The 27,002-nt window shown below is 42.6% G+C and overlaps 1 protein-coding gene across 1 annotated transcript in view; it reads left to right on the top strand.

Annotated features, from left to right (window-relative positions):
• The window catches only part of MYO1E (myosin IE), a 91,056-nt gene that overhangs the window by 43,417 nt on the left and 20,637 nt on the right, over nt 1-27,002 (top strand). The window contains exons 18-25 of the mRNA XM_065412706.1: nt 1,269-1,367; nt 5,387-5,531; nt 12,027-12,141; nt 13,972-14,141; nt 14,695-14,840; nt 21,273-21,419; nt 23,139-23,296; nt 24,646-24,738. Coding sequence (XP_065268778.1) covers nt 1,269-1,367; nt 5,387-5,531; nt 12,027-12,141; nt 13,972-14,141; nt 14,695-14,840; nt 21,273-21,419; nt 23,139-23,296; nt 24,646-24,738 — 1,073 coding nt within the window. The remainder of the gene's footprint in view (nt 1-1,268; nt 1,368-5,386; nt 5,532-12,026; nt 12,142-13,971; nt 14,142-14,694; nt 14,841-21,272; nt 21,420-23,138; nt 23,297-24,645; nt 24,739-27,002) is intronic.

Below are 27,002 nucleotides of genomic sequence, written 5' to 3' on the forward strand. Positions count from 1 at the left end.
AAACATTCAGTAAATTAAGGAAATGCAGAGCAGTAAAGCGGGACTCATACAACAGCAACAAAAGTTCACTGAAAGATAGTCCCTTATTCTGAGTTAATGTCTAAGCTTTAAAAAGTGGTCTAGCAGAATATACTTTTGTTTTTAAATTTAGAAAAATGTAAAATATGCTCCCAAGCTCCAGAAAGGGAGAATGAAGTCCCAAAGAGAAGCCCCTTCTTTTACGTTCTTTTTTTCCCCTTTGAGATTTAAGATGAAATCCTCAGCTCCAGTGGAGAACTGAAGTAAAAGGGCTTTTCAAAGAGAAACTGTAGAGCTGTCAGGAGAATGGAGTCTTCCCCTTCAGCCCATAGACAAGATACAGAGCACCTCCACAGCCTGCCTACAGCTGTTAGTTCAGCCTCTGGGACTGGTGCCAGCCTACAGGGCTTGTGGCCATTAGAAATATGCAGTGTTCGGATTGCTGAGCATGCTGCAGCCACTCTTCCAGCCTGCCACAAATCTTCTCTCTGTAATATGGCAGAGATAGGAGCCATGGTACCCAGGACACACTGCTCAGCCTCTGCTTTCCAGCCCCTAGTACTCCAGAAGTGTGCTATTTTGGACCTTTGACCATCGAACTTGGCCCTTCTTGCATAGTACTGAGTCTGAATAGCCAAATATAAGATATTATGTTTAATTTTGAGCTATGTAAAGTGCAGGTGAAAATTAAAAATTTACAATAAAAGAAAACAGGTTAGTCTCCCATTTTGCCTTCCAATGTCATCTCAGTATTTGGGGCATTTGTGTAGATCAGCATTTACTTGGCTTTTTTTATGGTCAAGTATTAGAGCCAAGAACTGTGGACTAATCAAGTCCTGAATTATTCATTAGAACTTTAAACAGAAGGGAAAAAAGAATATTGAAGTAAAATTGGAAAGTTAAAGTTCTGGTTAAGGGACCTCTAAACAAATGAGAACAGGCTTAATTAAGTGCTCATCTTTCCCTAACTAGGAAAAACTGTAATGAGATAAACTTACAAGGCAAAGGAACAGAACAGCTACAATAACTCCATCCCAGTCTTGCTGGGATCCACATTTCATCCCACCATGTAGTGATGTACAGTTTGACTATTATTCCCTCTATACTTTGTGTGAGTGAGCACACACACACATATGCATGTGGTTCAGAACTAGAGACTTTAAACAGAATATAGAATTGTAAGGATACATATGTTCATAAACAGGCTGAAAAGAAAGGGATTATAAATCTCACTGTGTTTTTCCCCACAGGGTAAAGCATCAAGTGGAATACCTAGGGCTGAAAGAAAATATTCGAGTAAGGAGAGCAGGCTATGCATACAGACGGGTATTCAAAAAGTTTTTGCAGAGGTACAGTATTACAGGCATTGCAGTATTGCTATACAGTGGTTTGCTACATGGGTGGGGAAAAGAGGAGGAAAGAAAAGCCACAAGCCCTGAAAAAGTTTCTAGTTTCTCCCATTAGCTTTAACTGTGCAATATACAGTTTATAGAGAGATTTAAAGGAACAAAGGCTTTTAAAGCCAACTTTTTGCCACTGAGAATTATCATGTTCTTCTCTCAACTTACCTAAAGTATCAATTCCTACTGCACTGCTATGGATCCCTCAGAGGTAAGAGTAAAAGTCTATGGGAATAGAGAACTAGCAAAGTGTTCAGCAGAATATGCTCCAGTCTATGAAACCCACACTCCTTTGAATGCCTTATTGTGGGGCTAGCACTGTATTTGTAAATAAAAATAAATAAATAAATTTAAATTAATGGAGATATACCTATCTCCTAGAACTGGAAGGGACCTTGAAAGGTCATTGTGTCCAGCCCCCTGCCTTCACTAGCAGGACCAAATACTGATTTTGCCCCAGATCCCTAAGTGGCCCCCTCAAGGACTGAACTCACAACCCTGGGTTTAGCAGGCCAATGCTCAAACCACTGAGCTATCCCTCCCCCCAGATACATTAACATCTATCTCTTTGCTGGCTGAGACTCTCTTAAATTAAAGTAATTTCAACCAAATAATAATATATATATAGATATATATATTCTAGCCTTTGGTGGAATAATTGACACACAGCTACCCAGGATCAAATTGAGACATCCTATGATAGATCAGCAAGATGGTACTTTTTTTTTTTTTAAACTTCCATCTTGTATTTGAGTATCCAAGCTTTAATTCTAAAATAATAGTTATTGTTGCAAAGGCTGAGATAAGCAGATCACCCAACATTTCCCTCAGTGTCCCTCACAGAGAAAGGAACAGAACCACTCAAGATAGTGGATAGATCTAAAATAATGAGCATGGGCATCTTGTTTTCATCCATCATCATGAGAGGCTCAGCCTAGAAGAACCGTTCAGTCTCAGTACCATACTCTGGTGCAAAACCAGATTTGCTGGGATCAAGAAAATCCAAGGAATGATGCAGCAAGATACAAAATGTTGCTTTCTTTTCGGAAGCAACATTCTTAGTGACAGTGCCCCTGGCATGAAGCAGAGTCCTGCCCAGAAACTTCATGATTTTTAGCAGGTGTGTCCTCTTTTTTGAAAACAGTGGGCAAAAATTAATTGGTGATGTAACTCCAGAGAAGTCATTAGAGTATTTCCAGGGATTAATTTAGCCCCTTTTCTGGGATAATTCATCGTGGAACAATTCTTCACATGATTTAATCTGCTCCCAGTCTTCCAGTAAAATATAAATGTACTTCATATTGTGTTAGCCCACTTCAGAATGTTATGCTGAAGAAATACAACTTGGAGAATGAAGCACTTTCTGCTTGCTAGATAGAATAAGCAACCAATAATGCATGTTAAATCTAGTGTCGGCTAGATAATAGCTGAACATTGACCACGTATTGTGCCCGTGCAGATTCAAAAATCTCTCTGAATGAGAGATCTGCACAGTGAAAACCACATGGCACTTAGGGAAGAAGGTGAACAGATTTCTACTCTTACAGGCAGAGATCCACAGGCAGTCTTAGTCCATGAAACCCCCCTGCAGTAGAATTTAGCTCTTTGCTTCAGTGCAGTTTGGTAAAGTTTAACTTCTTGTTATGAGTAAAAATCTTCCTGCACCCTTTCCATTCACAGTTACCTAACATCCAGAACAAGCTCTGTTCTGACACCATGAGTCAGTGTGAGTAAAAGTGGGCTGAGGCATGGGATGGACAGGAAATGCATGTTTGTGCAGTTGTTTTCATTGGGAGCTCCTTGGCAGCTCTGTGTAAGTGGAGATTTCTGGGCTGAATGGACTTTTATGTCTGAAATTTTCATTTGCATGCAAAAAGCCAAAGTCACTGAAAAGGCCTGTGTGTTTTAAAGCATAACCAATCCAAGAGCTAAACCCCATACTCCCATATTTAGACATATGACCTAACTGCTTATTGTGCATTTATAATGGATTTTTTTTTTTTTGGCAGTCATGATTTGGCATTTTTTCAAAGGCATTTTAAACACAGGCTCAGCACTTGTGCCTGAATCACTCTTCCACCTCATATTGCATGAGCTCGAAAAGCCCAGATAGAGGGACATTAATACTTCTAATTGAAATGGACAGCATTATAAAATACACAGAGATGTGTTTGAGGAGAGTGCTATGCCACTTGGCGATGCACAATATAATACCACCATATATCATTACATATTATAGAATAATGTGGCTGTCCTGAAACTTAGACACTTCACAGCATTCAGTGTGTGAAGTGATCATGATGGCTATAACTGGGAGCAAAAAAAAAAAAGAGTTTCAAAGGTTTTTTTTAATATAGCTTTGAAGATTACTATTTATATGAAAAATATTTTATTCTCCGATTTCCACCCCTACCACTCCGCCCAAAAATGGCTAGAATTTGTGATATGAAACATGTGTAAGACAAATTCAGAGGGAATATGCAAGATAATATAACTTAGTTTTTCTTACACTGACTTAGACTCCCCTATATTAAGATTCCTTACGCCTACTTAAACCCACAGTACTGATGAAATTACATGCTGAACAGCCAGAAGAAACTGGAAATTAAGCAGGGTAGGAACCTCTTTAACTTACAGCTTTTCTTGCTCCTCCATATAAATTACACTAATGTTAGACTCCCTGCTGCATCAGGATGGGTGTACCTAGGTCTAAGAGTTTTAGAGGGACCTAGTATTGTCCAAGTTACACCATCTTGCATATTACTTCAGCATTTGACCCTTAAACATTTATAAATAGAGCTGGTCAAGTTAGTCATTACAGATGTAGTTCCTTTTGTTGTTCACAAATTCTCCCAGTTTTCTTCTAGTATGTTTGCTGTTCATGAGTTTTTTCTGAAGTTCGGACAAGTACTTTGCATACTTTGGGTTGTTCACAGTCTATTGCCTGTCACTGTTATTTGTGTTGTGTGGTTTGTCATCTACGTCGCATGGCATCTGATCCCTGTCTGGGAAATGTTTTATACAGAAGAACAATGAAAAATGAGCTTTTCTAATAAATAACCATTTGTGCAGTTTCAGGGTCTGGAAACATTGGGTCTTCATGCCATGGGGAAGAGAGGCCAGCAGTGAATCCCACCCTATCCTGCCTCTTTCCTTCCATGAACCACCACTTCTCCTGTGGCTGGTTCTCTCAGGCAGGAGCTGCTTGTCCCTGTTACTGGGATCCGTGTTCTCTCTCACTCTACAAAACAGCAGGGTGGTACTGAGATACTCATGGCAGGTGGGGAATGATGTTCCTTGGATATGCCTGGTCTGTTCCCTATTACAGCACTTCCCTCCCACCTCATATTCTTGTTGTGGCCAGTTACAAAGCACCCCAATCCTGAGCAGGTGGCCATCATCACAGTCCCTCCCCACCCTCCTGAAGGGCTCTCTGCTGGAGAGCGGGCCAGCTGCTGACAATAGCTGGGCTGGGAGAGTGAGGCTGGCTACTAGCTTAGAAATTAGAGGTTCTTCACAAATAAGCCATAACAAGGATTAGAAGAGGGGGACAGAGAAGGGTTGGAATGGGAAACAGGCCGTGTGTTTGGGAAGGAATCAGTGAGGTGCCAAGGATGAGTTACTGATTACCTCAGTATAAATACTGCTGATGAACCTATTTGTCCTGAGATTGTTAAGGGTTAAGGAAGCAAAGCTTGATGTATGTGTTTTAGTTACCTACTATTGGTTTAGGGAGACTGGAAAAGTTGGGACCAAGGACATTCATACTGGACAGTACCACCTTCGTTAAAGTGAAAACCTATAAATTTGTGTGTCCTTCCACAATCCCTTTCATAAGCACTGTGACAACACAGAACAGAGGGGCCAACCCTAGGGGCAGTACTGACTGAGAGCCAGTGGCATTCTTCTCCTGCTGTGTGTGTGATGCCAAGTCTTAATATTTTTCTTCTCTCTTACTGCTGTCTCAGATATGCCATTCTGACCAAAGCAACCTGGCCTTCCTGGAAAGGAGATGAGAAAAAGGGGGTTCTCCACCTGCTCCACTCAGTCAATATGGACCCTGATCAATACCAGCTTGGGAAAACTAAGATCTTCATCAAAGCTCCAGAATCTGTGAGTATGACTGATCCGGAGTCAGCGCATGGCACAATTTGGTTGCTATAGGTACAGTTCTGCCTTCTCCAGCTGTGCAAGAGGCCTGTGCAGGCAGGACCTGAGAGGACTGGAATAATATCATTCTAGCTGAGCTCAACAGGTCACACAGGTCTGCTCTGACGATGGAGGCAAGATTTACAGGTGCATTTATAGTGGGTGCAATATGTAAATAAAAAAAATAAATTAATGGAGATATCCTATCTCCTAGAACTGGAAAGGACCTTGAAAGGTCATTGGGTCCAGCCCCCTGCCTTCACTAACAGGCCCAAGTACTGATTTTTGCCCCAGATCCCTAAGTGGCCCCCCTCAAGGATTGAACTCTCAACTCTGGGTTTAGCAGGCCAATGCTCAAACCACTGAGCTATCCCTCCCCCAATAATAATGTAATAAGGCTGCTGCATGACAGTGAGCATGTGAGCATGAGAGTCTCCTAAGGAAGGCAAGGTAGGATGCAAGGATACTTTGGAAAGGGGGCTCCGTTACATAGCACATGAGGGTTTCATGGGACATGGCTTGCACTTAGTTGGTTGTATGAGAAATTGTAATATGCGGGAGAGTGATGCTATGAAAGCATTTGTGTAACCATTAGAACAAGAAATAAAACAAGTATTATTTGATCAATCACAAACTTAACTAGTGAGGAGTAGAATCAGCGCAGAGAAAATGCCCAAAATATTGTGGAGAAGAAATTGTTTTGTATTTACTAGACCAGCATCAAATGTTCTGGCATGACTAAGATTTGAGAGATGACACCATGTGAGCATTAGGGAGCTGGACTATTTATCCCAATACTTGCTGAACTCTTGTTGAAAAAAAATCAAGTTCAACAACTTCTATTGAAAAAAATTTTCTTCTTTTTTACATTTGTTATTCAAAAAAGATCCTTCTTAGTGGGAAAACATATCCCATTCAGCATCGTGTAGTCCTTTTCAGTCTTGAGACAGACTTTTGGAACAGTCACATTAATTAGGGATGGAAAAAGACCTATTGGCTCACTTAGAGCCTGATCCAACACCCATTGAAGTCAAGTGAAGCTTTAGATGACTCATGTAGGCTTATATTTTGTTTCTTTCAAAATAAAAGGAGGCATGTGATTGTTACGGGGGGGGACATTTGATTTGCTATGAGGGAGTGTGAAAGGAACTGACCATGTAATGAATACATTCATTTTTTATTAAAGAATTTCTCTTGTATTTTTGTTTCACAACTTATCTTACAGTGCCCAGCACTTTTTTTATCTTAATGTTTTTATTAGATGAGGGAGAGTGTGATTTTGATGGCCTTAAATTACAGCTGTTGGGCTGCTTTGCTTTGCTATACTGCAATTAGTATGACTGTTTGCAAAAAAAAAAAAAAAAAAAAAAGGTATGTGCTGACAGGATGCAACATCAGTAATGTTGCTATAACCTAAAGTGCACCGATTAAGGGTGTGACCATGCCCCCATTGAAGTTGATTGAAGTTTTGCTATTGACATAAGCAGAAGTCCTAGAGCCTGTGTGCCAAAATCCTATCTAGTACTTGCATCATTGTGAAGGGACTTTTTATAAGCTTTCTGTAGATGGAGAGTTGCCAGCTAACTCTGAAGTAAGGTTTTATGAATGGCAGACAGGAGGCCATTTCCATTACACACCTGAATAAATAACTGTCTTCACGTATAAGGGAAAGTGAGACCCAGAGAAAATGGCTTGTATTAGATGGTGGTTTTCTTTGTTTAATATCAATATGTATGACACCCCATTTTTATAGCATTTCTAAATCTTTGGAAGATTTCAGGGGCAAACTGAGCAAAGGGTTTCTTAAAGTCTGAGTCTGCTACTTGATCTCATGGTTTTTACTGTTTTTCAGGGATCTATTATTGGCTGCTTGAAACAAACTGCTCATGGCAGTTTAACAAACAACAGCAAGAGACAGTAAGCACCAATCTGGACAATATTTTTGTGGTTTAATTATGCTATAGTTAGCTGGGTGATCGTGCTGATGATAAAACCAGCACTAACAAAGGAGAATTTTTCTCCTATAAAAAAGGCAGCCTTCTAACAACAACATTTACAGTGCCATAAATGGATGCAGTGAAATATGTTATATTCCATGGCAATTAAGACAATTACTCTACTGAACAATTCTGTAAATCTGGCTGGATTAAAACAAATACTCTTTCAGCCTTTTATGACCATTATCCAGAATCTCATTAACTGATTAAAAAAAAAAAATTTCTGAGCCTATGATGGGTGTTTCCTCTGAGCACCACTGAGAAAAAGGAACCATCCCAAGGATTTTGGTTTATGTCCGTTTCACTCATATGCTTTCATTTATTCTTCTGGGTCCTGAATTAGCCAATCTAGAATATGCCATAAGAATCCAATTTTGTGGGTGACTGGTGCATGGTTATTTCCGGGTTTTGCACTTGCATAAGGGATAGGATAACCAGATATCAAGTGTGAAAAATTGGGATCGGTTGGGGCAGGAGGTAAAAGGGTCCTATATAAGACAAAGTCCCTAATATCAGGATAGTCCCAATAATATTGGGACATCTGATCACCCTAAGAAGGGAACATACATTTCTGACAGGATAGCGCCCAAGGTACCAACTACTACATCTTCTGTAATTATTTTTTGTAATGTCACCTCTTGTGTTGTTACGTTATACCATGAATGGTTCATGACATCGCACTGACATTTAAGGCTGTAATTTAGGAGGCTACATTAGGTTACCCACACATCATACATGGAGAGAGAAAAAAAGGAGAGAAACTATAATTCCTCACAGTATGTATCAAAATGTAAAAGTCACTGTCAGCTTTTATATCCTATTCTATTTATAGCTATATACATAGAGTTGAGGAGGGTATTTTTTATGTTTATGGGCATGATCCAATACAGAATAATCAATCGCAGGGGCTGTCTGTTCTTTATTAAAACATTAGTTTTAGATTTAGTGTTTGTGTTTTTAAAGCACAGCACTCCCTGTGTTACATGTCAGAAGTTTGGGGGAAGAGATGGTGTTTTAATATTTTAAATGCGCTTCTTTAGCATTTCACTAACATTAATTGTCACCACCACAGGAACCTCTTGACATTATCCTGGTGTGTCCATAATGGTCCCAAATGCAAAATCTCTGTCCAGCTTGAGTCTAATCCACAATACATGATCTCACAATTGCATTATATCTTGACAAGTGGGCCATTGTCCGAATCTCCGCTTGGAGTCAAACCCAAGACTTGCTCTGTGTCAGCAGCAATGGTAGTATGTCAAATATTGATTCTGACAATGAAAATATTAAACATGCACTGCTAACATCAGTCCCTTCAGTTTTTTAAATCAGATATGAAACTTGTTAGACTGGCCAGACCCAATTTTAACCATAAGATGAGCTGCAAAGCTTATGTTACAAATAAATGTGAAGAGCAGAAGCGGCCATTATGATCATCTAAATGTGACCTCCTGCATAACACAGGCTGTATAATTTCATCCAGTAATTCCTGCATCAAGCGGTGTTTGGACTAGAGCATATCTTTGAGGAAGAGCTCAGGATTGTGTGTTTTCTTTGCAACACAGCTGATATCACAAGCACCTACCCTGTTTTTTCAGATATTATGCTTTAGAGGGAAAGAAAACTGAAAACCATGCTTCAGTATGAAACTTTTGAGCTACTGTTTTTACACACAGCTCTTCAAGTGATTACATTTATGCATTTGGCAACATTTTGTATAGTCAGTTTTACTGTTTTCTTGATGCTGAGTTCCACTTCCTGACCATGGCAACATCACTCCCGTGCACTATTCAACACCCAGAACGCCCCTGCAGTTCTGAGGAGTTTAGAGACTGGGAGGACTTATCTCAGTGCTGCTGCTGAAGAAGAAGCTGGCAGACAGGCAGCCATGTGTACAGAGAAGTGGCAGTGATGCTTTTAGACCTGCCTATTGTCTCTTGCAGAAAAGCCCCTTATAACAGAGGCAAGTGAGCTGAAAACGCCTCCTAAATTATAATTCATCTTCCCAATTATTTGACTGGTATCATTTTAAAACTTGCTCCATTCTCAGTGGATTTTCCTTTAAGACCAACTTCCCATCCTAGGTTTTGTGTAAAAGCTTTATGTTTACCATATGATTTCACTTTGGTAGCTCTAGTTACTTTGCTGAACATGCAGAAAAGCTCTGTTTGCTTTAAAACCCACATTGGATTACATTGGATAGGCATGACATTATTTTTCTTTTGGTAGCGTCCATGGTTTCAAACCCCATGACTTTGAAAGACATACATGCAAGCCAGCTAATCTTTTAAAATAATATCTTTTATGGAATTAAAACAGCCAACAGCACACTGGGAATTGGCAGCTTTTTGCCCCCCTTAGGTTATATTTTAAGCATTTTTTATGAAATTTCCTAATTCGTGCTGGGAAGCAAAGAGGAAATTTAGAGTCTCTGGTTTTCTCTCTCAGAAAACAACAGTGTCATGAGAAATTCCAGCAGTCTTTTCTAAGAAACACCCTGCAAAGATATAAAAACCAAGAGCCCCTGGCTGGCATAACTGATTTTAAAATGAAAAGAGAATAACCTAGTTTTAGGGGCTTCCCTTTTCATATGGAGTAAGTAGTAGAATTCATCACCTTGCTGGATTAATTTGTGTAAATCTCGTGGAATTTTTGAAGCAGTCAGGCCTGTGTCTACACTATAACTTTTAATTGGTTTAGTGCCCAATTAGTGCCACGATTGGCTGTAAGCATGGTTTTGTCCACGCATAGCACTGTCACATTTGACTATTTTTCTACTATTTTTTAAGATCTCTACTTGCAGTTCCATGAGTTGTGAAGTTTTATGGTCTGTTTGTATTCCTGGCATAACACATTAACATGCCTGTCTCTGAACCAAAATCCAGCAACCACATGTAGGATTCTGTGACCGTGGAAAACAATAGACTTATCTTCATGAAGGACCTTTCCCTGATTTCTACAGGATCTTCATGACCCACTTGTGAATATACTGGGATATTGCATATTTGCAGGGGAGAAACATACATATTGTTTGGCAACAGCCCCCAAAATATTTGTCAACCGACAACTTCAATAGGAAATAGTTACAGTTGAAAATGTCAGCATCATTAGGGTCTACCTAATGCCTCCAAAATATGTTATCATTTCCATAGATAATAACTCAGAAGTCTAGAAATGAACATTTAAGCGTGCAGACACTATACTCATGCCATATATTCCTTCTCCACTTACATCTCCCCACCCAACTTTATCTTTGCCTCTTTATGATTTGTATATATACACACACAGTTAAGAATTCCTAGGATATTATAAAATCCTATTTCCTTATCAAGGGTCTAACTTACAATGTGCTATAACTAACATATAGTACACTATTACTTATTTTTAAAAAACTAAAAAGTAGTGCAGTTGTTAGTGAACATTAGAGGCATACCTACCACGTAGCTAGGTCAGCATACGCTTATCTGAACTTAAGACACCATTCCATAAATTCAAGGTTTTGCTTTCTATTCCTGAGAACAACTTAACTCCTCAAGCACATCCTATGAACTGAAAGCTTACAGAGCTCTGACGTGGTAAATGGGAAATCTAACTAAAATGGGAAATCTTTAGTTATAATTATATAAGTGGCATATAATCTTATGTATGGATTGCCAAGAAAATAGTATTTCAGAACACAACAACGGGGCAACCTCAGGAACTTCTGGACATAGCATACAGGGAAATTTCCCAAAGACCCCCTAAAACCTTGCCAAGGAACAGTATATCACGCACAGATTCATTGATCCGGATCCAAGCCATGTCTGGCAGGGAACCTAGAGCCCCGAGTAACTTGGACCTACAGAACCATCCAGGGGGCTTCCACCACTGAAGAAGAATGTAACCAAGAGGCACAAGGAGTTTGAAATTCAGACTTGGACAGGGCAGGAGCTAGTATTTATTCACCCTCTGATGCCTCTTGTATGTGAAATGAGAGGGCAGTATCAAGTTATGCATCCATTATGACGTGTTATCTAAGACAAGACCAGCCCCCTCCTGTACTCTGGCAATGCCATGCCCAGATTCAACCAAGAAGCAGCAAATGGCAGAAGGGCGGGTTATGTAGTGTGACTGAGCAGGGCCCACTAGAGAATCACAGCCTAAAGTAGTGATAGGAGTGCTGCAGGGAGAAAAGACTATCCCTATTCACCATCTTCCAGACTTTAGCAGCAGGAGTAGGGGGTAGACTCTACATGAGCCATCGTTGCTCACATCACCATCAGAGGACACTTCTTCCTTTCCCTGCAAGATCTTTCTTTCCCAGTCTGATGCTGGGCCCACTGACAGTGCTTGTAAGGCACTCTTGGGTCTGGAGTGTAACAAATAGGTGGCATCCATGAAGGTTGAAAATGAAATGTGGATTTTTCCAAGCTCACTTATTCCTCATCTAACGTGTTTGACCCATTTTCCTCTTTATCTGTAGCTGTTTTTGCTTGAAGAGATGAGAGAACGGAAGTATGATGGATATGCTCGGGCAATCCAGAAGGCATGGAGGAAATACATGGCCAGGAAGAAGTATGTACAAATGAGAGAAGAAGGTATGTCTTTACTTCTAATGCTGTAGAAGCTACATGAACTATCCCAGAGCCAGAAACAGAGCATGATTCAAACAAGCACAGTAATATCTCCCATCCTGGAGTGCAAACTCTTGCATTGCTTTGTTTGAGGTTGAGTGCATTTTGCTAACAATTTGAAGTGGTAGGGATAGAGGTTATCTAATACTTAGGGAGAGAGCTTCCCACAGCTAAACAGAAGCTGGGACCTGGGACTAATATAAATTCAGTCCTAGAGTTTGTCATGCCTTATTGCCTTCCTGGGCAATAGCAAAACACTTCTACAAGCTCTTAGCTTTAAACCAAAGGTGAGGCATGCATGTTTTGAAAAATGTCTGATTCTTATTAGAAAACAAATCTGTTATGATGGCAGAGGACTTTGAGTAATAATTCAGGTTTTGGGGATTGGTACTAGATATAGATACTGTTTCATTTCCGGGGACAAATCTTGCTAAGCATATAGTTCTACAGTAACTCCTCACTTAAAGTCGTCCCAGTTAACGTTGTTACGTTGCTGATCAATTAGACTATCAGAGAACATGCTCATTAAAAGTTGCCCAATGCTCCCTTATAATGTCGTTTGGCAGCCACCTGATTTGTCTACTGCTTGCAGGAAGAGCAGCCTGTTGGAGCTAGCTGGTGGGGGCTTGGAACCAGGGTAGACCGGCAGCCCCCCATCAGCTCCCAGTTCCCCTAAGTTCCCCGTGCTGCAGCCGCCCAGCAGGCTATCAATTGCTGGCAGTTCAGCTGTCCCTCCACCCAGCGCCATGTGCTGCTCCTGCCCTCTGCCTTGGAGCTGCTTCCTGGAGCCTCCTGCTTTCTGTGTGGGGGAGGAGAGAGAGGAGGGCTAATGTCAGGGTGTCCCCCTCCCCCCAGCTCCTGCACCCCACTTACCCCATCTCCATAGAGCAGGGGGCGGGACAGGACAGGGCTCAGGATGGAGGGAGCTTGCAGCTGCTGTCTCAACTTGCTGATCTACTTAAAAAGGCAGTGTACTTAGAGTGGGGTCAGCGTACTTAAAGAGGTAATGCGCATTTCTCTCACACACTGTGTGTGTTTCTGTCTCTGTCTGCCATGCTGTCTCCCTTCCCTCCATTCGTGCTGTCTTATAGAGTGTGAGGCTACATTAACAACAGTGGGTTAACCCTTGAGGGCTCAGCCGATTGCTAGTTCATCATTTAGCAGTAAGGCATTCCCTGGGAAATATCCCTCCCTCTGACTTCACCACCTCAACCAAGCTTCACAATCATCATCGCTGTGTACAGTATTAAATTGTTTGTTTAAAACTTATACTGTGTGTGTGTGTGTGTGCGCGCGCATATATATATATATAATGTCTTTTGTCTGGTGAAAAAAATTTCCCTGGAACCTAACACCCCTATTTACGTTAATTCTTATGGGGAAATTGGATTTGCTTAACATCGTTTCGCTTAAAGTCGCATTTTTCAGGAACATAACTACAACATTAAGTGAGCAGTTACTGTGCAACATTTTTTTTATTTTATTTTTTTTGGCAGTTGCTCTTAGAGAGTTCCACAGAGATCAGATTTGCATCAGAACTTTCCCAAATTCTGGAGGTGGTTCTCCATTCTGGGCAAAGTGTTTAAATAGGTACGGCTTTCAAAGCACACATCTGCCTGTCAAAAGGATTACCAGCTTAAACAGTGCCTTTTTTCACCTGCCAGACAAATATATTTGCCTAAATTTTCTTCTAATGTTAAGCTCCTCTTGAAGCCCTGTGAGCTCTTTCTATTCATGAATTTAGAAAGTTCTTTGGTTAGCAGTATTTATTAATGTACTCTTTTGGTGTTCAAGCCTCAGATCTGTTGCTGAACAAGAAAGAGAGAAGGCGAAACAGCATCAACAGGAACTTTATTGGGGACTACATAGGCATGGAGGAGCATCCAGAGTTACGTCAGTTTGTAGGGAAACGGGAGAAGATTGATTTTGCAGACACGATTACTAAATATGACCGGCGGTTTAAGGTATGGTTACAAAACAACCTCCTGATCCTCAGTCTAGTCATGGTGTCTAAGTTATGGAGCAGTGTTCTTTAGGAACTACCCTATAAAGGAAACTCCACCATGCTTGGAAAACCTCAGTTTCTGATTGTAAATAGGGTATAGAGCAGTTCCATACAACCTAGGATTTCAGATCTGAAGGAAAACTATCACTCTTGGGACTAATGGATAGAGGATGCCGTCACATTCTTTAGCCATGGTCCATGTTACATCATTTTCACACTTTCTATCCCAAGGACAGAGGGGGCGGTGGCAGATGCTGGGTAGAAAGTGGTGTTGGAATTAAGAAATAGAGAATAGGGAGCAAAGCTATATCTTTATCTAAATGCAATCCAAGCTGAATAACATTCACCCACTTCTCTACATCCTCCTTCCCCTGCCCCCCCCAAGCAAAATAAAGCTGGTACATTATGTATCTGTGGCACATTCATGTGTTTCTTATTTGGCTAATTTCAGGTGCCTGTGTATTTTGATGATGCTGTACATTTATATGTTTTCAAATCATTTCACATTTCAGGGCGTGAAGCGAGACCTTGTCCTCACCCCAAAGTGCATATATCTGATTGGGCGTGAAAAGGTGAAGCAGGGGCCAGAAAAAGGCTTGGTGAAGGAGGTGTTAAAGCGGAGGATTGAGGTGGAAAGAATTCTTTCTGTTTCCCTAAGGTCAGAGCCTGGCCAGGTTCTTTCTGCTGTCAGAGAAAAATCATGTAGGAACACGAGAGGGGAAGTTGTTTACTAGGGATGGAATAATATGAGCACTATTGGGTGAATTTGAAAATTAATGGAGGCAAGGGGACTGGCAGTTCTGAAACCAAACTGCTTTTCCGTTCTTACTAATATGCTAGCTCCAGGAGTACACACACTTACATTTACACACAAACACATGCAGATTTTCTGAGTACCTGTTAAAGTGGTGCAATCAGTAGTTCTTTTACAGGAGTTCTCAGTTTGGCCCATGGCTTCCCAGAAAAATGTTCTCCACCTGCATTATCAATCATAATTAACATTAAGAGGTGGTAATGACTTTTGATCTAAGACCGAAGTTTGGAAGTAATTCCTAATGCTTTTTGAGTATATTTTGTGAGAGTCCTACTTCCTAGAATGCTTCCAGAAAAGCTTGCTGGAGTGATGTTCTCTCTGGCCATTCTACATTAAGCCTTTAGTGCTGGTTAGGCTGCTAAGTACTTCTGCTGACCAAGGGCCAGACACATTCCCGATTACAGGAAATAGCTTCTGTGGTCACATAATTCTTAGAAACCACTTCCAGGTGACTCAGTACAAAACAGCAAGAAACTGCACATCAGACAAATGGATTCCCATGTAAAACACGTCCTCCCTCACAGAAGCAGAGAACAAAGTCTCCTGCCATCTTTGTATTTGTTATCACATTTTGCCAGTGCTGGCATTTGATTGACATTCAGTACTCAATGATACAGAGCTATCTGCTTCGGGCAATAAGTGGAGTTAAATATTAAACTAAACTAATTATTTTTAAAATATTCCCATACTTAAGTATTATGGGTTGATAACTAAAAGTAAACTTTTGAAGTACATGTTTATAAATACCTGTCTCATACTAGCCCAGTGTAAAATGGGGTGTAAAATGCGCCAGCTCTCAATCTATGGTATTTCTAAGCAGATAGGTTAACACATACTGGTCCTGTTCTTTTCCCAGGGCCGGCTCCAGGCACCAGCCTACCAGGCGTGTGCTTGGGGCGGCACCTGGAGGGGGGCGGCGCTCCGGCCCGAGAGCGGGGCCGCGACTGGGCTTGTCGCCCTCCCCTGGCGCTCCTGCCGCCGGGGAGAGCGGAGCCGCGGTGAGCTCGCCACCCTCCTCCCGGCGCTCCGGCCGGTCGGGGAGAGTGGGGCCCCGGCCAGGCTCGCTGCCCTCCCCGTGGCGCTCCGGCCGGCCGGGGAGAGCGGGGCCCGCGGCGGGCTCGCCGCCCTCCCTGGCGCTCCTGCCGCCGGGGAGAGCGGAGCCGCGGTGAGCTCGCCGCCCTCCTCCCGGCGCTCCGGCCGGTCGGGGAGAGTGGGGCCCCGGCCAGGCTCGCTGCCCTCCCCGTGGCGCTCCTGCCGCCGGGGAGAGCGGGGCCCGCGGGGGGCTCGCCGCCCTCTCCCCTCCCTGGCGCTCCTGCCGCCGGGGAGAGCGGAGCCAAGGTGGGCTCGCCACCCTCCCCGGCGCTCCGGCTGGTTGGGGAGAGCGGGGCCGCGGCCGGGCTCAGCACCCTCCCCTGCCGCGCTCCCCGCCGGGGGGCGGCGGGAGGCTTTTTTGCCTGGGGCGGCAAAAAAGCCAGAGCCGGCCCTGTCTTTTCCACTGCATTTTCAAAGCAAGCCTGTGTTGTTTTATTTGTCACACATTTATAACAAGAATTGCAACCATGAATGGCTACAGTAGTAGGTGTTGGCTGGATGTTAGAGCAATAGTCTCTTATTCTGGTGCCTGAAAACTAAACTGTGAGTGAGGGTCCTGAAAATTACTACATCCAGACACTCAGACTAGGACCCTAGTACTCGGTGTATACAGCTGTACTGCGTAAGCTAAAAAGAAGCCTGCCTCCAGATTGCCAACTCAGTAAGAGTGGTTACACTCATTACCTCAGATGGAAGCATACCTTTCTGTAGATAAACCAAATCTGATGAATTCAGAACTCTATATTTATTATATTGATGTTATATTTAATGAGGCTTTGGCCATGAGTTGTCAGTGTGCTGTTATCATCATAAACCAATGCTTGTGATTTCCAAAAATTTCAGAAATTACATGGCATAAAACTGTCTCCAGATTTAAAAAAATAAATATAGTGAGGGTTTTTTTTTTTTTAATGTTTTCATTTTAGTGTGGGCCGAACTCAGAATGAATATTACTTACACAGGTTCTTGTTCTATATTGAATTAGGGTAGCCAGGCTAAATCAAGTAGGAAGAGGGGCACAGAGGTTACTATCTGTAATAGGACCAGACTTTATGGGGAATCTGAGATACTACTGCCCTGACAATGGCAAGAATTAAACGTTTTCATTGCCATTCTTAATAGATTTTTACAGAATTATTGGAATAATACAGAATCCTTCCTATTGTACACTTAATGCCAATTCACATGCATGTATATTACCAAAAGCCAAGTATTCTTGTGGAAAAACAATCTGCCTTTTTTTTCTTTTTTTTTTTCAAACATGCTGAGTTCAGAAACCTCATGGAGTTTTATTTGTATTAAAATTCTCTATGTCTTTTATTCTCTCAAAAACAAATCAATCTCCAAATTTTCAACAAAATCTTTCTCAGCCTGGAAAATTCTGCATGTTTTTGAATATATTTAAAATAATTGGATTTCTGAGCCAACCTGGAAATGAATCTGAATATACCCCAGAAGGAAAATATGCTAAATTAAATTTTCCTGAGGTCTTATAGAATTGATTACAATTATACTTCTGTAAAGGGCATTTCAAAGGGTTCAATTCTTTTCTAAACTCTTCTGATTTAACAGGAGCGCTCAGCATAGAATAAAGCATTTTTTAAAAATGGGGATGAGAGAGGGAGAAAGGGTGATTAATTGTCCAAGAAGTAGGAAGGTTCAACTTTTCCTCTCCTTAATGTCCTGTTTGGGGGGTTACCTGGGATGGAATTGCTGTGGTTTGGTTATGGTGGAGTGGAGTGACTGTTGACACTTGTATTTTAAGCTACATCAAGGGCACCTAGAACGGGCTGATAGGTATACTCTCTCTTTTGTATATACATATAAATAAATACTTACACTCTGTAAGGGAGAGACTTACAGCCCACAGCAATCTGAGGGAAAGTGAGTATCAAAATGCTGCTGGTGGTTGCCTCTCCCACATTTAAAGGGCCAGCTATCAGCCAGGCATGCTGGGAAAGGATCATTGTAAAAGGGTGTGCAGAAAAGGGGAAGTTAATTAATAGCCAGGTAATTAGAAAATAGGTAATTGTAAGAGTGAGAAGACTGAATTAGGTGAAAGAGCCTTATGTGCTTGGCCTAATTAGTCCTCTTTTATTTTATTATGATGTGTTGAAGTAATAAATATCCAGATTTCTTTTAGACATCAGTGACTTCTTTTGCTTGGTTTACCCCCATATGTACTTTTTTGAGAAATGAAGTCATCTCCTGCTGACAGCCATGTAATTTTGGCTTCCCTTCCACCTGGCTATACAGAGGCATGGTTTGCCACAGCTTTCAGTTGCAGTCACTAGAATACGTGAATATTGACCCTATGAGTGTCACTGTAGTAGCTACTTTTAATAAACTGCAGTTTAAAAAGACCCTTTCTAAATAAATGTTAACTGTAAATCTAATAGGGTATAAAATGCTGAAATACAAATTAATTTCTTTTCAGAGAGAAATGCAGACTACAGCTTCCTTTTTTGCTTAGTATGTGACATCTAACATGCTGAGACAGTAACCCAATATTATCTAATGTTGTTAGCAGTCAGAACAGAAGATGAAAGGGAGGCCAGTATGCAACAAAGCCTCACACTAGTATGAGTGCCTTTAAAAACTGTGTGCAGCTTCTAACATCTGTGAGAAATTGCAGCCCAAACACATGAGTAAGAAAGTAGACAGATCCAAAGATAAGTCTGAATCTGAGTAGGAAAACAAATAAACTTGCAAGTTTTTGTTTCATGGCTTTATGCCTATGACCAGGATAATACAAACAGGGAATAGAGGGAGCCTTTTGATAAAAAATATAAGCCTCTTCTAGTGATTTTGCACTCACATGCCTCTAAAGTGGAGCTTTTAATTGCAACTGTTTCGGGTGTTTGTGGAGAACATTGTTATAAATCACTCAGACACCTTCTTCCTCAGTCATAGCCTGGTCAGACATGTAACCATGATGTCTGTGTCCTTGCTTTGTAACTTACTGTGACCTCTTGGTGAAAAAGTAGGCTTACCATATCCAGCAAATAAAAAAAGAGGACCCTCCACGGGCCCTGGCCCCGCCCATTTCCCCACCCCCAGCCCCGCCCCAACTCCGCCCTAACTCCGCCCCCTCCTCCCTCCCACTCCCAGCCACGAGGAAAGGGCTGCCCCAGCGCTACCGGCTTCATGGTTTGCCGGGCAGCCCCCAGACTCTGCGCCCCCCGGCCAGCGCTTCCCCAGCGCAGCTGGAGCCCGGGAGGGGAAGTGCCCAGCCGGGGGCGCAGGGTCTGGAGGCTGCCCGGCAAACCGTGAAGCCGGTAGTGCTTGGGCTTCGGGCAGCCCCCTTGCCTCCGGACCTTGCGCCCCCAGCCGGGCACTTCCCCTCCTGGGCTCCGGCGGCGCAGGGTCCGGAGGCATGGGGGCTGCCCGAAGCCGGTAGTGCTCGGGCAGCCCGGCTCTTAAACAGAGCCGAAGAGTCGGGGAGGAGCAGAGCTGCCGCGGCCGGAGGCTCTGCTCCTCCCCTGACTCTTCGGCTCTGTTTAAGAGCCGAGCTGCCCCAGCGCTACCGGCTTCGGGCAGCCCCCATGCCTCCGGACCCTGCGCCGCCGGAGCCCGGGAGGGGAAGTGCCCGGCTGGGGGCGCAAGGTCCGGAGGCAAGGGGGCTGCCCGAAGCCGGTAGCGCTCGGGCAGCTCGGCTCTTAAACAGAGCCGAAGAGTCAGGGGAGGAGCAGAGCCGCCATTTTCCCCGGACATGTTCGGCTTTTTGGCAATTCCCCCCGGACGGGGGTTTGAGTGCCGAAAAGCCGGACATGTCCAGGAAAAAGAGGACATATGGTAACCCTATGAAAAAGTATGCGCAAGTGAGAGAGACACAGACTTCATCCCTTCAAAAAAGTGTTCTGGAATCTTCCCACAGCCTTCCTTTAAAATGCTTCAGTTCCTAGCCGTAGGACTGGGATATTAGCACATCAGTACTAAAACCACCACCCACTAGAGAGAACATTCTGACAAGAAGACCTAAGACTGGTGGAATATCAGAGAAGTTGTGGCTTCAGTCACTCTGCAGAAAGCACCCCTGCAAAATGGCAGCCAACCTCTTAGGGTACAGCTTTTTGATATTAATCATTATTGCAATATCTGATAAGCCCGTTTCTTCACAAAAAGGGGAGAAAGAGACAGGGGGCCAGTTTATGAGCTGGTATAAATAGGCCATGTCAACTGAAGTCCGTAATATAATAATTATGCTTAACACTTTACATCTTCAAAGTGCTCTACCAATAGTAACTCGGGCTTCGATCCTCAGAGGTATATAGGCACCTCGCTGCCATTGAACTATGAGGTAAGCATTGATGCCCCCTTTTACAGAAAGGAAACTGAGGCACGGAGGAGCAGACACAGTGACTAAATGACATGGCTCAGGAAGTCTTGGCTCATTGAACCATGCTTACTGTCCTGGACCACATCGCCTCTATGAGAGAAAAGATAATTATATATAAACAAGAACTATTAAAACATTAAGGCTGAAGCAAAGGTAAACCTGGATTGGTGTCTTGGAATCACAAGAGAGAATTTTCTATCATGGGGATTCCAGAAGTGTGCAGAATCAACCACGCCCCAATCCTTTAGCAGAGCTCCATATGCCCTTGGGACTCTGCCTGCATGAGTTTGTAGGATCCTCAATTGGTGTAAATTGGAATCACTCCATTAAATTCAGTGGAGTGATGCTGACTTACACCAGCTAAGGATCTTATCCAGGGTCTATGTTTGCTTCGCTGTCTAAGTTCAGGGAGTGCAAGTTAAAGGTGATGCAGCTTCTTTTGCTTTTATCGGTTTGAGTTTCAGTCTCATTTTAAGAAGTATTTCTTTTTCAGCTTTTCTAATTAACTTTACACAACATTCTACAAATCCAGTCTTAATGACTAGCTTTGCTGTTGTTAAGGATATGAGCTTTTCATTGTAGCACATGTTCCCATTTTATAATAATAATAATAAACTTAAAATGACTAATTTGTATTCAGTTATCACACAAGAAGATTGTTTTGAGGATTCCATTACCAGCAGCTGAAACAAAGAACCATTATCTAAAAGCAAAACTCAGCTATTAATTCTTCATTAGATTTTTTTTTAAATCACCATGATTGCTTTCAAATGCTATTAAAATGCAGGGCTATTTTTGCACTTTGGATTCAAGGCTGAATGACGCATGGTCTGATTTCTTTACAGCACAATGCAGGATGACATTTTCATTCTACATGAGCAGGAATATGATAGTTTGCTTGAATCGGTCTTCAAAACGGAATTTTTAAGCCTTTTATCTAAGCGATATGAGGAGAAAACACAAAGAAAACTACCTCTGAAATTTAGCAATACGTGAGTAATGGTTTTCAAAAAAAATATTAAACAGCTGTTTCTTCCTGCTGCCAGGGTAAAGATGCAAAAACCAGGTTAGTGTAAGTATTGGATTCTCATATTTATATTCCATCCTCTGTTACAGAACCAGGGAGATGTGTGCAGTGTGAATGCCTGCATACGCATGTGCTTAGAAAGCTAGAAGACTTTCTTGCATAACCTGTGTAATACCTTAGGGTCAAATCCTAGCCACTCCCCACTTCTCATTCTGTGCGCAGTGGGATCTTAATGCAGCAAAACTTCCCTTGCTGTGCTGAATGTGGCATCAGGTTAGAGAGAGGCCACACAAGGGAAATTCTTCACCATAAGCTTGCCTACACGACAGTTCTTTGTGTCAGTTCTCCCAACTGCAATGAGGGCCAGGCCAGTCAGTGAACAACCGCATGGATTCACAGTCCAAACCCTTCCTCTCTTAGAGGAGGACAAGGCAGTAGCAGCTGCAGAGTGGCTGTGCTGGTGTGTCGTGCCCTAAGAAGGGAGAAGTCTCTTCAGTCCCATTATGTACTCCTTGGCCTTGCCCTAGAGATGCTGAAGTACTACACTGATGCATGTGATGTACCTGCTTAGATGCATAATGGGAAGATAAGGCCAGAGTGATGGGTGGTTGGTTGAAAAGGGGTCTCTCATTTAGGGTAGGAGTTTAGATTTTGTGGGGACAGAGGCCTGCAGGGATCAGTGTGGGTAGCTTGGATACGTATCTGAACTTCTAGATGCTTGTTCAAAGAAAACTCCAGATGTTCGAGAACTTGGATTTGTAGGATTTTGTTTGCATGTTGGGGCTGGTTTTTGCTTTAAGGGCATGCTGGAAACCATATCAATAAAATTGCATTCTTGCTAATACTCCTATGAAGTAAGCAAATTAATGACATTGAGCCTGGAGTTTGCATGTCTATTTTATTCCAGTCAAAGCAGTGTAAGAATTATTTAAGGGAGAATATCATTTTAGCTTGATAATGACATGGGTGAGTAGGAAAAAGTGTAAAAAGTTCCATATAGTCATATAGACTGGGAATCGAAAGCCAATAACAGAGGTGGTTTTGATTTTGCCATTCTAAAAAGCAATGCATAACAATTGAGGTTTTGCACATCATGGCTGCCTGAGCCCATCTCTAGCTACAGTACATTGAAGGTAATATGCATTTGCAGATACAAGCTGTGAACGAGACTATTTGAATTTTGATAGAGGCCTGTATCTTCAAAGGAGGACATAAGTACACTTGCAAAAATGTACATGTTCCCATTGTTCCCACAACAAAATGTATTTGCATGCATATGTCAGGTAATACCCAGATACCCATTAGTGTATGCCATGTGACACCCACTAGCATGCACCTATGCAGGGTTCTGCAGGTACACTGGGTGATGTGTTAGATAATATATGCATCTATTGTTCAAACCTTTGTCCTCAAAACTCCATCGAGAGCATCTTATGCCTTGTTTGTGTAGATTTCCCAAGAACCGTTAATGATGTCATGTAGGACACAAAAAGGCATGAAACCATGTTTTGTTCAGTTTAAAATACTCAAGATACAGTTTCTCAGCTATAGCTATCAGCGAGGTTCTGTTTATTTTTTCCCATTTGAAAGCTATCTGTTGGTTAGTGATGTTCCCTGGTCCTTGTATGTGAATGCTTCTCTTTTTGTCTGTGTGTGTGTGTGTGTGTGTGCGTGCTTGCATTAGACTTGAAGTGAAGCTGAAGAAGGAGAATTGGGGACCATGGAGTGCAGGTGGTTCTCGCCAAGTGCAATTTATGCAAGGCCAAGAAGATTTAGCTATTCTCAAGCCAAGTAACAAGGTGCTGCAGGTCAGCATTGGACCAGGACTACCAAAGAATTCCCGTAAGTATGAATTTCCCTTTGACTGTCCTTCTGAATGGATCAGAGTCTTGATTTTGGCTGTTCATTTTACTTTTATTTCTCGGTCTCTTCCCTATCCACCACCTACCCTATGTTCTTCGTTGTTTCTCTTTGGCATTCACAGGAAGAGTAGATTGCAGACTGTAACGCTGCAACATACTTGCCTCTCCTTGTACAGCCTTTGTTGGATTCACTGTTAATTCAGCAATGCACACTGACTGCTGGTGGAAGCCTCTGAAACTCATGGCCCTGGGACATAAGACATCTGGTCTTGTAGCATGGGACAGAACACAAGTGGCAGATCAGACATTCATTCCATCCACAAAGGGCACCCTCTTCCACAAAATCCACAGAGAACCCTTTTCTGGTTTGCAAATCCATGTGTGAGGAGGGAGGCAGGCTGGGCTAGGAGAAAAAGGTGCCAATAGCAAATTATGGAGTGATACATCAGCAAGGAATCAGCTCCAAGTGTAATAGTACCTGAGGATGCATTAGTTTTGCCTCAGAGCACCTCTGTGCTGTGAAGCTTTCCTACCTCCTGTAAGGGGGTTCTGAAGACAGCAGGGGGAAGCCCCATTTGCATTGCTCCCTGCTCCTTTGGAGTCCTACCACTGGGGTAAGGAAGAGCCAAAGATGTAAAAGACCTTGTAATAACCTGTTGTCAAATGTTACAGCCTCTCAAACAGGAGCTTAAGTCTTGTGCACGTCATGAGTTATTTTCAATCCATATTTAGCCTGCTTTGTTACTTTGTTTTTACAGCTATGGAGTACACCCCTCTACCTCTCATGCTCCCTTAACACACACACACAATTTTCTCTACAGCCCTTTAATTCAAAAACAGAAGGTGAGTTCTCAGCCACAATATGACCAGCTTGTGCCACTCCAGTGGTGCAAAGGAGCCATAAAGCCAGCTGGTGAAGGATTCTGACATGGGGAAATCTTCTAGTGGCACAGAGCTGCAGTAACCCTTGGCATAGTGGGCTTATAAAGAAATTACTAGACAAAAAGCACCATTATGCCAACTCTCCTTGGCTTTTGGAACATTCCTTGGGGCTAATGGCAGGTGGGTGCCACTTAGACCAGCTTTATGATTAAAGCTCACCTGGACCACAGCTGGCCCCAGGACTGGGTGAGTTTGTTAAAATGGCATTAAGTTACCTTTGATCCCCCAGCCCTTCAGGTGCTATGCTAAGCACAACGTGGCCAAAACCTGAATTTCAAATGGCTCCCTCTGATCAAGAATGAGGAGCTGACATTCAGCATAAGGACTTGTTTACTGAATGCTACACAGAGGATGGCAATCTGACAGAGCTTAACGTGTTTATTTTAGGCCCCACGAGACGGAACATTACCCAAAGCCAAGGGTATTCCCATAGGACTCAAAGTCAGAATTACCCCATGAGGGCTGCTCCACCTCCCCCAGGTAAGTTATCTTATGCTTTGGCTAAGGCAGCATTCCAGACTCAATTTCTTTCTTTCATGCCGTAGCTGGGCATCATTCTCCAGAACGCTTTGCAGTGGGGGGGGGGGGGGGGGAGGGTTTCTCCTTCAGTTCTTAAAGTATTTTTTAAATCACCATAACTGAAATTAGGCTCCTCAGTGTGATAGGCATTATATCAAACCAGTCCTTCAAATCCACTGACACTTACTCTGAGACTAGTGTTCAGCTGGAGGTGTCTCATGTCAATTGTCATAGATGCCAGCATATATAGCCTCTTGCTACAAAACACTGAATGTGCAGTTGCTTTTATGCATCTTCCACTTTAGGACACAGTATATACACACAGCACAGGGCTAGACAATACTCAGCCTTGTCACTGCGCTCTCAGTACCACACGTAATGGAACTGGACTTGTGCCTCATTCCCTGGCTGTTATGCAACAGCTTTTGTATATGCTGATGCATATGAGCTGTGCCAGTACGTAGGTGCAGAAGAGACCGTCTCTCCATGAGATGTTCTCCCCTTGGGGTTGAATAAACTAGTTCCCTGCATGGTAGCTGTGCTAGTAAGTAGTGTGCAGAGTTGAACCCTAGATTGATGTCACCAGGCTGTGTCTGTTACTTTCATTTTTGCCCTTAAATAAGAATTTAGAGTATGAGCTTACAGGAAAGAACACTATTTTATTTACTTAACACTTCCCAAGATGTCCTTTTTCAATAAGGAGCAGCCACTTATTTTAGAAAAGAAGTACAATGCTAGGAGAAAACTTCATGTCTAAAGCTGACTCTTTGCCAGATTAAATAATAAAAAAGTCTAAATCATACAGTACTGACTCAGGCAAGACAAAGTTCAGTGTGAGTCTCAGACAAAGGATTGCATGGAATGGTTTTCCAAGATGCCAAGCCTGTTTACAGCAATTAAGCAATAGGATGCTTGCACCGCAGTAGTTAAGGTTGGATCAACATTTCTTTTGCAAAACACTAATTCTGAATGTTTGTAATTAGACAGTAAATACTTGTTCAGGGTTACATGAAACATCAACCCAGCAGCAGCTTGTTTGTTTTTAAAAATATTTGCAAACGCTCGTCAGTGTTTAAGAATCAGGAATGCAAAGGACAGCCACATTGAGTTCAGATCTTATTGTGGCCCTTGTGCTCTGAAGCATCCACAGTTCAATAGCAAATCTGGGTGTAATGGGGGACCTCACCAGGGGATACTGCTGGCAGCCCACCATTGCATCTTTGCCTCAGTTTCCTTGAAGGAGGTTTTTAATAAGTCCACAGAAGTTTGTATCTTGAACATCACCCCTTAAGAATTATGTTTTAATTTAGTGATCTGTCTCAGCTTTAGACATGAAGGTTACTATTAACATTAGCCTTTTTTCTGAAATACTAAGTGGCTACTTCTCATTTAAAGAGAGCATTTTGCAAAGAAATCTTGGGAAGCATTAGGTGAACAAAATATTGTTCTGTCCTGCAAGTTTATAACAAATAAGATTAATTTAGAGTAAGGGTACAGGTGAAAATAAGAGACCCTACTGACATCCATCTAGGTTCAACTCTGCACACTACTGACTAGCACAGTGAATATGCTGGGATCTAGTTTATTCAACCCCAAAGGCAGAACATTACATGGAGAGACCTCCCGCTTTGCATCTGTAGGGAAGATGGGCTGAGTCAACCTTAATCCATCAACCCCAGTTACATCCAAGCTCCTTACCAGCAGCAAGGCCTTTATGACCCAGAACCCTCTGCTGGAGTCGGGGTTCTTCTTGGCAATAGCTGGGGAATAGTCCCTCCTCTTGGGTCAAGGTCCTTCCATGGAGGCTGAACCAGAAGGACCCTTCTTCAGGACAGCTTATGATTTCCTGCTGAAAACTCTCCCACCTAGGAGCATTCTCCCTGGGTTTCCATTGCTAGTGTGTCCCCCTCATCAAGTGCCCCCAGATGCCTTCTCTGTAGGAGACTGCTCTTCCTACACTCTAGGAACCTCTGTTCTCTTAGTCTCCTCCCCACCCACTTCCACCTCACCAATACCTTCCCTTTTATCATGCCCAGCTGCTTCCCTGCCTAATTAACTACTTCCTAGTTACTCAGTGAGTTAATTAGTCCCAGGTGAACCTGAGTTGCCTCATTCCCCCTTGTGGAGCCTCTCAGAGGCAGGCTGATCCCCTGACCCCTACAGAGAGCTAGCTGCCCTCTGACATCCCTCCAGATCTGTGCTGGGTCACTTCAAGATTTTTTGTT

The sequence above is a fragment of the Emys orbicularis genome, chromosome 10 (assembly GCF_028017835.1).
Source record: "Emys orbicularis isolate rEmyOrb1 chromosome 10, rEmyOrb1.hap1, whole genome shotgun sequence".
In the NCBI taxonomy this organism is placed as follows: Eukaryota; Metazoa; Chordata; order Testudines; family Emydidae; genus Emys; species Emys orbicularis.